The 10,689-nt window shown below is 40.1% G+C and overlaps 1 protein-coding gene across 1 annotated transcript; it reads right to left on the bottom strand.

The window, feature by feature from the left end:
• MS4A2 (membrane spanning 4-domains A2) lies at positions 1-10,313 on the bottom strand. The gene is made up of 7 exons (XM_007519509.3): positions 10,023-10,313; positions 6,615-6,738; positions 5,272-5,406; positions 3,900-3,956; positions 2,803-2,958; positions 1,566-1,664; positions 1-351 (listed from the first exon to the last, which is right to left on the bottom strand). Exons 1-7 carry the CDS (start codon positions 10,082-10,084, stop codon positions 253-255), a joined length of 732 nt encoding a protein of 243 aa, XP_007519571.1. The 5' UTR covers positions 10,085-10,313; the 3' UTR covers positions 1-252.
• Between the last annotated feature and the right edge of the window lie 376 nt (positions 10,314-10,689).

Raw genomic sequence — 10,689 nt, 5'->3', positions numbered from 1 at the left:
TCAAGGTGAATGATTCCAATTTATTGCACACATCTTAGTAACTGACTATACACTATGAAGGTCAGGAATACATGATAAATGATAATACGATGTATTGGGGTAAAGTGGTTATGGGACAAGAGGTCAAGGTTGGATGGATAGGAACAATCATAATATAAAATTGGAAGAGCATAGAAAGAGCAAATATTTCAAAACATAGCTCTACATTTTCTGGACCATTGGCTGTAAATTAGAATGTTCTTCACACAATCCTTATGAATCTGTGGGGGCAGACTTCTCCCCTCTGTCTTCCAACTCACTGTAAATTGGTGAATATATGTTCAATTCTTCATAAAGGCGATCTTCTGGAATCTGATAAGGGACAAATTATTTCATATTAATCACCAGGAATTTCCCACCACTAGAAGCCTTTTGATGAAGCAAATCTCATCTCATCTCCTTTGGTCTTTCTGACTCTAACAAACTTTCCCGTTAAATTCCAATTACTACTGTCATTTGCAATAAAACCAAAGCATAATTGCCCTAAATAGTGTCAGTCAACGACAGGCTTGTGAGATAAGCCCGAATTTTGTTTGGTATATGTGTTGTTTATTTATCTTCAGAGAAAAGGAACTCAGGAAGGCAGCCAGGCATGTCACAGGCAGATGAAGACAGTATGTTTCTTCTGAAAGACTCAAATTCATGTGCATCAGGTATTGGTGATTCTTTTTCACACATCAAAGAAAGGAATAGGGCAGGGAAGTAGAAATGCAGTAGGCAGGCATAAGTCAGAGAGGAAAGAAGAATGAATCTTTCAGAGCAAGTAGAAAGGCAAAAGGGAGGAAAAAGAGGGGGCTGCATCAAGCATAGGGGAGGGAAATGAGCCTGTGTTCCAGCATGTTTCAGTTCTAGGGAATCAACTTTCATGCACAGCAGAGTCTAAAGATCAGAAAGATGCTATTTCCTGAAACTCCCTTCACAGGCATAAGCAATGAAACTTGTGAACGCAGTTTACAATATCAAATCTCGAAAACAAAATAATGATGTTTTTTTAAGAAACCATTTCTAAAAGACATATTTTAGAAAGTCCAAGTCACATTTTACATTTTAAATATACATCTTGGGGCTAACTGGCGACACACCCTGTGTATTACCATGCACAAGGACCCGGGTTCAAGACTCTGGTTCCCACATGCAGGGGAAAATCTTCCTGTGTGGTGAAGCAGTGCTGTAGATGTCTCTCTGTCTTTCTCTACCTCTCAATGTCTCTCTGCTCTATCAGGTAAAAAATAAATTAATAAAATTTAAAAATTGAATGATGTGTTTAGTGTATTGCACCAAAGTAAAGGACTCTGGGGCAGGGCGAGTGTTCAGGTCCTGGAACATGATGGCAAAGTGTTCTGTGGAAAACTGAGGAATGTTACATATGTACCAACTACTGTATTTTATTGTCAACTGTAAACCATTAATCCTCCCAATAAAGAAAAAAATGAAATAAAAAATGAAGTGTTAAAATAAATATACATCTCAAATGTAAATTTCATGTTCACATTTCTTAGCATATCACTCACAATCACACTACCCACCTTATTTTTTTCAAGAATTTCTCCTATTCGATAGATTGTAAGTGACACAGCACAGCAAAACCCCAGAATGGTTAGAAGCAGAATAATTGCCACAATTTCCTGTTGAACAACAAACAATGACAAGCAAAGACAGAAGGGAGTCACATGGTAGATAGCCCCAACTGTGACCCCTCATTTGCAGTCCCCATTATTATCACTCCCATTGTATGATCAGTTATTATTATTATTATTATTTACCTCCAGGTTCATTGCTGGGGCTCGGTACCTGCACCACAATTTCAATGCTCCTGGAGGCTATTTTTTCCCCTTTTGTTGCTCCCCCTTTTTAAAATCATTGTTGTGTTTATTATTGTTGTTGTTATTGATGTCATTGTTGTTGGATAGGACAGAGAGAAATGGAGAGAGGAGGGGAAGACTGAGATGGAGAGAGAAAAACAGATACCGGCAGACCTGCTTCACCGCCTGTGAAGTGACTCCTCTGCAGGTGGGGAACCAGGGGCTCGAACCGGGATCCTTATGCTGGTCCTTGTGCTTAGTGCCATGTGCTACCCACTGTGCTACCGCCTGACCCACATGATCAGTTTTCATAAAATGACACACATAGGAAAACCTGGAGATAACTCCCCGGCAGAGGACTCTTCAACTTTGCAGAATTCAGCTGGAGGTGAAGGGTGAGAGAAGCTAACATCCTTATTTCAGAGCCTCTAGAAACTTCACTATGTGCTAGAGATTGTAAAATAAAATAAAGTTGGGCTTGTGGAAACAGAGAAGAGGGGTTATTACTTTAATTAGAATCAATTGGGTTCCAGGTGGTGGCATACCTGGTTAAGCACATGTTTTACAGTGCACAAGGACCCAGGTTCAAGCTCATGGTCCCCACCTGCAGGAGGAAAGCTTCATAGGTGATGAAGCAGGGCTGCAGGAGTTTCTCTGTCTCTTTCCCTCTCTCTATCTTACCCTCCCCTCTCAATTTCTCTCTGTCTCTACTCAATAATAAATACATTTTAATAAAAGAATCTATGATGTGGACAACTGGCCAAGGTGTGGGATGTAGACAGTGAAATTTATTCTTTCTCATTAGTCATCAAATTAAGCTGTGTTTTAGCATAGACTCTCATGTCATTAAAAAAATGTTTCAGAATATTGGGTTTATAGTCAGATACTAATGTTCAGCCTTTCTGCATTCTTTATTAACTTTATTATTTAGGACCTTCGCTTTTGCACAAGAAATGCATACCGTGGAGAAAGAAGCTGCCAAGCAGAAGTCATTGGTATGAGTCTTCTGACAATTGTAGATAAAAGCCGTGTTCTGCTTCAGGTTGATGATCAGGATAATGATTCCTGTAACTGCAGTTATACTGCAGATAGTATTTGCTCCTAAGCTTCCCTGGACCTGGGGACAAAGAACACAGTCAGACTTGGCCCTGCACTTGCAGTGCACTCCATAAACCTATCTTCCTTTCAAAGTATGGGTGCATCCAATAGACTCTGTATCAGTCCAAGCTATCAATAAAATGGGAGAATCTTGAAAATACAATCACTGTTTCAAAACCATTTATAACATTCTTGCTGGGACAGACTCCTCAATTTTAAATCAATAATTCACATGACTCATGATTTATAGGGGCCCACTACAGGGCTATTTTCTTTGTTGTTGTTAGAGCCTCACCACTCTGCTACAAGATAGAGAAGAGACAGACAGGGTGGGGGGTAGATTACAGAATGGTTATGCAAACAAACTCTCATGCCTGAGGCTCCAAAGTCCCTGGTCTAATTGCTTACACCAAGAAGAAGAAAAGAAGAAGGAGGAGGAGAAGGGGGAGGAGGAGGAGGAGAAGAAGAAGAAGAGGAAAAAGGAGAAGAAGAAGAAAAAGAAGAAGAAGGAGGAGGAGGAGGAGAAGGAGAAGAAGACGAAGAAGAAGATAAAGAAAAAGAAGAAGAAAAAGAAGAAGAAAAAGAAAAAGAATGAGAAGGAGAGAAGAGACAGATGGATTGACAAGAAAAGCCACTACAGCACTGGAGCTTCCCCCCACTGCAGTAGGGCTGATACTAGTCACACATATGACCAAGTAGGCACATCCCTGGTGAGATATCTTAAATATCTTAACAGTTTGAGGCTGTTTTCAAATAGTACTTACACTTTATTGTTTTTCAGATGATACAATTGATGTCTTAATCATTGTATTTTAATGACTAGATGCATCACACAACAGAGAGAAATAGCCATATATGTGTATTACTGGTTACACAAGATGTACCTTACCGCCCTCAAGACCTCAAAGTTCAGGTTTTCTTACTTTCTCAGGAATAGTCCAAGACAGAATTGAGACTTACCAGGTATATTTTGTTTTTCTTTTCAGAGACAATTGACAAAATTCCCGAAATAGTAAACTGTCCAAAAGGAAAGGGGGGACAGTAATTCAGAAACTTTTTTTTTACTTATTTACTTTTCTACTTATTTATTGGATATAGATAGAACTAGAGAAGAAATAGATAGAGTTGGTGAGAGAAAGATACACTCCCAGCACTGCTTCACAGCTGGTGAAGCTTCCCCACACCCTATAGGTGGAGCTGGAGACTTGAACCAGGGTCCTCATACATTGTAACATGAGTGCTCAACCTGGTGCATCACCACCCAGCCCCCAGCTCTGTGTCCCTTCTACCTTCTCCCCAAATGTAAGGTGAGACTATGAGTTCACTAAAGAACTACCTCTTTGTGTTAGTGCTCCACAGCATCTCACTATTGCTTTATTCTTATTTCTGGAAAAGTGCTTATCAAAATAAAATGTGCAGCAGGCAGGGGGAGACAGCATAGTGGTTATGCAAACAGACTCTCATGCCTGAGGCTCCTAAACCCCAAGTTCAGTCCCCCGCACCACCATGAACCACAGCTGAGCAGTGCTCTGGTGTTTCTCTCTGTGTGTGTGTCTCTCTCTCTGCATCTCTCTAAAAAATAAAATAAGTAAAAATTTTTTTTAAATGTGCATGAGAATCATTCAAGGATCTTGCTAAAATGCAAATTCTTATTCAGTAGGTCCTTGGTTGGCTTAAGATTTCTGGTAACATGAATAACAAGGATGCCCACTACCAAGTGAGTTATCTCACCTACAAGGAAACTTTTGGAGGTAATGGACACATTCGTGATATTAACATGATAATGTTTTCTTATGTGTCAAAATTAATCAGACTGTACTCAAGTATGTGTAATTTATTGTCCATTGATTATACTTCATTAGACTATATATCTTTGTGATATCATTCAGTCATCTACTTTCCAAATGGTACAATGATGAAAAAAAGAAAATGAAAAAGCACCAAAAATAGTTTATAAGGCACAATAGTTTACCAGTTATCTTTGAACTTGCTTCTCTTTACTATCCCAGTCTAATTTATATCCTTTCTTTAAGGTAACTTTATTGATTAGTGCATTTTACAGAAATTAAATTATGAAAATTTAAATTAAGTCTTTAAGAGCTAAATGTTCTCTGAGGCAATTTAGTTAATTTTTTTATTAATCTCATATTTCTCATATGATAGACATGTATTGATATGGATAATTTGAAGTGCCTTGTAAATTATATATTTAACAAATAATAATCAATATATTCTCTATCAGCATACTGGAGATCAACAGTCATTGGTTGCTTGTGATTAGAGAAGATTTATATCAAATGCTATTCAGAGACATTTGTAGATATATACTCACAAATATTGCTCCCCATATTGGGTAACCTAATTTGAATGATGAAAGCAACTCTTCTTGAAGTTCCGAGAGGCTGAGTAAGCAGCAAATAACTAGTCCAAAACAAAGGCATATGGAGCCAATCAGAATTTGTGTTACCTGTGAAAAGATTCATAAGTGTTGTGGAACAAGAAGGTCTATTCCCTCGAGTGCATTGATAGCCTAATAGCTGAAACCACATGTGAGAAATTGTTTTGTAGTCTAGGGGTATGAATCTACCTACCAACACCCATGTCCAGAGGAGAAGCAATTACAGAAGCCAGAGCTCCCACCTTCTGTATCCCACAAAGAATTTTGGTCCATATTCCCAGTGGGGGAGAAATGTTAGGGGAAGATGACCAGAGGGCTCTAAATTCCAACTCCATCAGGAGCTGGAAAGAGAAGAGGAAGAAGGGAGGGGACTATTACTCCATTTGGATGGAGTAATAGGTATGTACATGATTTGGAGAGGGAAAGACGATAGAACCATGGAACAAAATGGACAAGTATATACAAATTTAGACGGATAGCTGTAGAAATAATAGTTAACCTGTATCTGCAACCTTAAGAGAACTGCTACAGCTCTCAGTGGGGATACAGAACTCTAGCTGCGGAACAGTGCGGAGTTGTACCCCTGTTATCTTGTGATTTTGTAAATCACTACTAAATAAAATTAAAAAAAGAAATGGTTTTGTTGTCTTAGGCAGTCCTGAGAGATGATGCAAATATGATATGTTCTAGTAGTTTCTGAGCCACTGTAGGAAATGACATAACTGATAATTGGTAATGCATTTCTCACACAGCTTTATTTGTACAATCATAGTGGACATCAATAATTCTTTCCCTCTAAATAGGTGAAGTTAAAGACTCAAAATCCTTCAGAGTAAGAAGATGTTACATGCACCAGGAGTTGACCACAGTAGGCATATGTTATTTATTTTTATTTTATTTTATTAACTGATTTATTTTTTGCCTTCAGGGTTATCACTGGGGCCTGGGGCCTACACTATGAATGTGCTGCTCCTGGCAGCCATTTTCCCATTGTTGCTGTCATTGATAGACAACTGCAGACCTGCTTTGCCGTTTGTGAAGTGACACCCCCCCCCAAGGTGGGGAGCCAGGGGCTAGAACCCTGCGTTACTGCCCAGTCCCCCAGCATGTGTTATTTTTTTTTCCTAAGTCTCCTTGAGAAAATGCTTCTCTGTGCCTGAAAGGACCTAGATGGTATCAACTCTGTCTTTTTCGTTCCTCTTGAATTCAAGTAGGAAAGCTGTGTTGATGTAACTAAATGCTCTTTGCAAAACCAAGAGCAGAGGAAGCTCACTCACCCCCAGGAATTCCAACTCCTTATGCAAAAATGTCAGCCATGTCTTCCGCGGTGGGGGTGGGGGTGGCTTCTCCAGGAGTGTTTCACTCTGGGAAGGAGCTTCTGATGGTTCAATTCCAGGCACACTGTGAGTATCAATGGAAATTCAATCATGAGAGAATTCTCTAACTCCCTGTGCAACATTCTCCACTGACGAAAACAAACAAAATTTTGATTTTTTTTTTTTTAGTGATTTATTTATTTGATGAGACAGAGAGAAAGATAGATAATCAGAGTATTAATTGGACACTGTACTGGGGAAAGTTGATTATTTCTATTTTCAGAACAATATACAATAAAATTAATCAACATAATGCAGAAGAGGAGACTCAGAGGGTCCAAGTCAGTGACCAGGTTCACCATCTAAGAAGAGATTCAACAGAATTGAAGGGTGCAGACTGCAGTGACCCCATGACAGACTCCAAAAACTGCAGAAATGAGATAGGCCCCAGTTTCAGAAGAACAGGTCCTGGAATTCAGGACCATTACTGGAAATTGAACCCATGGCCCTGAGTCAACAGGAACAAAGATAAGCTGAACATTAAGAAAGGCATCTCCAGAGAGATTGAGACCATTAAGCATTTCCCAGGCATCTCTGGAGAAAAAGAGACAGTTAAACATGTCCCCACATTCCCCCCAGATGTGTAAAGAAGATGACCACGAGGCTAAGCTTGTCATGTGTGCTATTAACCCATACCCTATATATCTCCTCCTGTGCTGGGGTTCATGGTCGAGCACCTAGAACAGCTGTGAGGTCTCGGCCCTAGCCCCATGCCCGGGCTAGAAATTAAGACTCTTTGTTTTTACATCACTTGTAAAAGGCAGTAACCTTGAAATTCCCTTTTTATGCAGTTGTTTGTTAAGTGCTTTTAGTATGAGTTGCTTGTAGTATGAGGTGGAAAATTCCTTGCCCCTTCCCCCTTGAATAAACAGGACCTAATCAGTGAAGGCCACCCATTGTTTTGTAAGTTGTTCGAAGGACCCTGCATGGGACAAGCCTTATCAGGACCCAATCAGTGAAGGCCACCCATTGTTTTAAGGACCCTGCATGGGGACAAGCCTTATCAGGACCTTTGCACAGACTTTGTGATGTGCTGTCTACCGGATGGGTGGTCATAGCTGATGGCGGGAGGATGTGGAGACCCTGCCTGGTTGAATTCTATTGGTTGTGTGATCTAGCCCGCGCTTTGCTTTGAATGGATCATGTTTTTGCTAAGTTTGAAATGATTGGATTTTGTGTTTGCTATAGCCTGTTATTGGATGTAGGTTGACAAGGTGATGTGCTCCCCCTCCCTGAGTGTAGTCTGAATTCCTATAAATTGTGTGGTTTGAGCCCTGTTCATGGTCGAGCTTGGTAGACTGCGGCCAGTCTCCATCTCAGCCCGGATTGCAATTCGTCAATAAACATCTTTGCTTCCTTGCAGTGGATGGTGGTTTGATTTATGCTCGCTAACATCACTCTGGTCTCTCTTGGTGAATTTCTTGGATTACGGAAACTAACATACAATGTACAATAAAACTAATCAACAGAATGCAGAAGAGGAGACTCAGAGGGTCCAAGTCAGTGACCAGCTTCACCATCTAAGCAGAGATTCAACAGAACAAAAGAAAGACAAAATATGCTAAGTCTTATTCTTAAACCAAGATTACTACCAAGCTCTTTCCCATAACTTTGTGTTGAGAAGTGAAAATTACAACCTTCAATCATTCACCTGTTCAGACAAGAATGGGGGTGTTCAGGGTGGTATGACTCCTTCACCTCTCCATCTCACAATTTTTTAAACATTGACATGCATTTCCATATGTGTTGTCAACAGCACACCTAGTTACATGCTGCACCAAGGTGAGACTTTAAAAGGTTACTTGAATCTATTCCTATTTTCAGCCGAAGAGTTAACTGGAAGCATTTTTGCTTCTAAAGCTTTGAAAAATGCTTAGTATTTTGCAGTGATTTGACTCCTAGGGTTCTGTCTTCACCCGCTCCTAAAACCTATAAAAGGATAGTCTTAGTATGTATTAATCTTTGGAACTCAAAGGGAAAGTCACTTCTATTAGTCTCTACTCTGACATATTACCCCCATAAACAATGGGGCAGAATTTCATGGCTCCAGGCCCACTGAGATTAACCAAGAGTGAGACCGAAGTCATTCATTTTATTTTTTTTATTTTATTGCAGAGCAAATGGTTTGCATCATGGTTACCTTCCTCGGAGTCCCTTGCTTTGTTTGATGCCATACCCTACCCCCAGTCCAAGTTTCACTCTGTGTTCTCAATTTCTCTCTCTGTTTCTCAAGTTTCACTTACATGTCAGGTCATTAATATTCCTCCTGCTCTTCCTGACTCATCCCACCCAACACAATTTTCCTTCAGGTTCCAACCAAAGTGAGGTGGAGACTGGGACTTGAGAGTTTCCGGCCTAGTATCTAATCTTTTGATAGGTGGCCTTGGCTCACCAACATTGTTCATACTGCTCTCTGTTTGTCTTATTCTCCTTTTCCAATGCATTTGCTTCTTTTTTAAATATTTATTTATTTATTCATTCCCTTTTGTTGCCCTTGTTGTTTTATTGTTGTAGTTATTATTGTTGTTACTGATATCATTGTTGTTGGATAGAACAGAGAGAAATAGAGAGAGGAGGGGAAGACAGAGAGGGGAGAGAAAGACAGACACTTGCAGACCTGCTTCACTGCCTGTGAAGTGACTCCCCTGCAGGTAGGGACAGGGGGGCTTGAACCAGGATACTTAAACCCATCCTTGTGCTTCACGCCACATGCTCTTAACCCGCTGTACTACTGCCTGACTCCCTATTTGCATCTTATATTGCTGATGTTTGTGTTCCCAGTTCAATTTTACCACTGATGAACTCATTTAGGCTTTGGAGTTCCTTTGCTTCTTTTCATGTGAGACCACTTTCAGTAATTCCAGCCATGAATACTCTATCCTGCCAAATTATTCAGGTATAAAGTATAAATAAATAAAAAAAAAACTTCCCAAACACAGAGACACTGAAGGAATTCACCACCTCCAATTATACCCAACATCATTTTATAAGGGTTCTATACCTTCCCACATGTCAGACACAGAAGGTATTTATATTAGTAGAATGGACTTTCCTTCCTTATATTCATAAACAACCTCTTTTGTTCAAAAACTTATTTCACTCCCAGTTCACAAACTGAGTAAAATATGTCCACCCAGCCAACCAAAGTAAAACACCAGGAAAGGGCAACAGACAGCTTCCTCAAACTCAACATGCTAATCACACCAGGTAGGTCCAAACCTAAATTCATACACCAGTACCTCCCTGGTTTGGTAATCACTTCTGGATCAGTCACTGGGAACAGAGAAGAGATACTAGCTCTTTACTTACCTGGAAGGCCACTGTGGATTTGGGAGAGCAAGATCTTCTCTGCTCTGATGTTCTGTGTCCATCTTTTATGAACTGAGTTCTCCACTGGTGAAGAATCTGGCCACAGTCAGCCTTGGTGGACTTCCTCTGGGTGGGCAGTTAGGATGAGTTGACTGAGGGCCGACATTGATGTCTATCTTCACATGGAGGACATGTGTTTAACAGATAATTTTCAGGGATGATTAGAATCAGTTTTTTTTTTCCTCATTATGGTGAAGGACAAAAATTGCGTAGGTTACAGAACAGGGACTAGAGTGAATGAAGATATTTGGAGCTCTTGGAGAATAATTCTGCTTACGATCAGCAGGATTTACGGAACCTAAATAGGAAACCGTCTAGTGGAGACTGAGGAAGTGGGAAAGAACTGCAGAACAGAAAGTCTTTTCAAGGGATGTGTCTCCATTTGTGTCCCATTTGAGCTATTTCTTGTTTTAAAGATCAATTTTATTTATTTCAGATGAGGTGGGGGGCCAGCTAGAGCATCACTTAGATATATGGTGCCACCGGGAGTGAAACTAGGAACCTCAAGTCTATGCATTTAGCACTCTACAAACTTAGTTACAAACCTAGACATAATCCCAGCTACTTCTGTGCCAGAGGCTCTCCGATTGCACCTTTGATAAAGCTT

This window comes from Erinaceus europaeus, chromosome 17 (genome assembly GCF_950295315.1).
Source record: "Erinaceus europaeus chromosome 17, mEriEur2.1, whole genome shotgun sequence".
Lineage (NCBI taxonomy): Eukaryota > Metazoa > Chordata > Mammalia > Eulipotyphla > Erinaceidae > Erinaceus > Erinaceus europaeus.
This window is presented reverse-complemented; position numbering and strand designations above follow the sequence as displayed.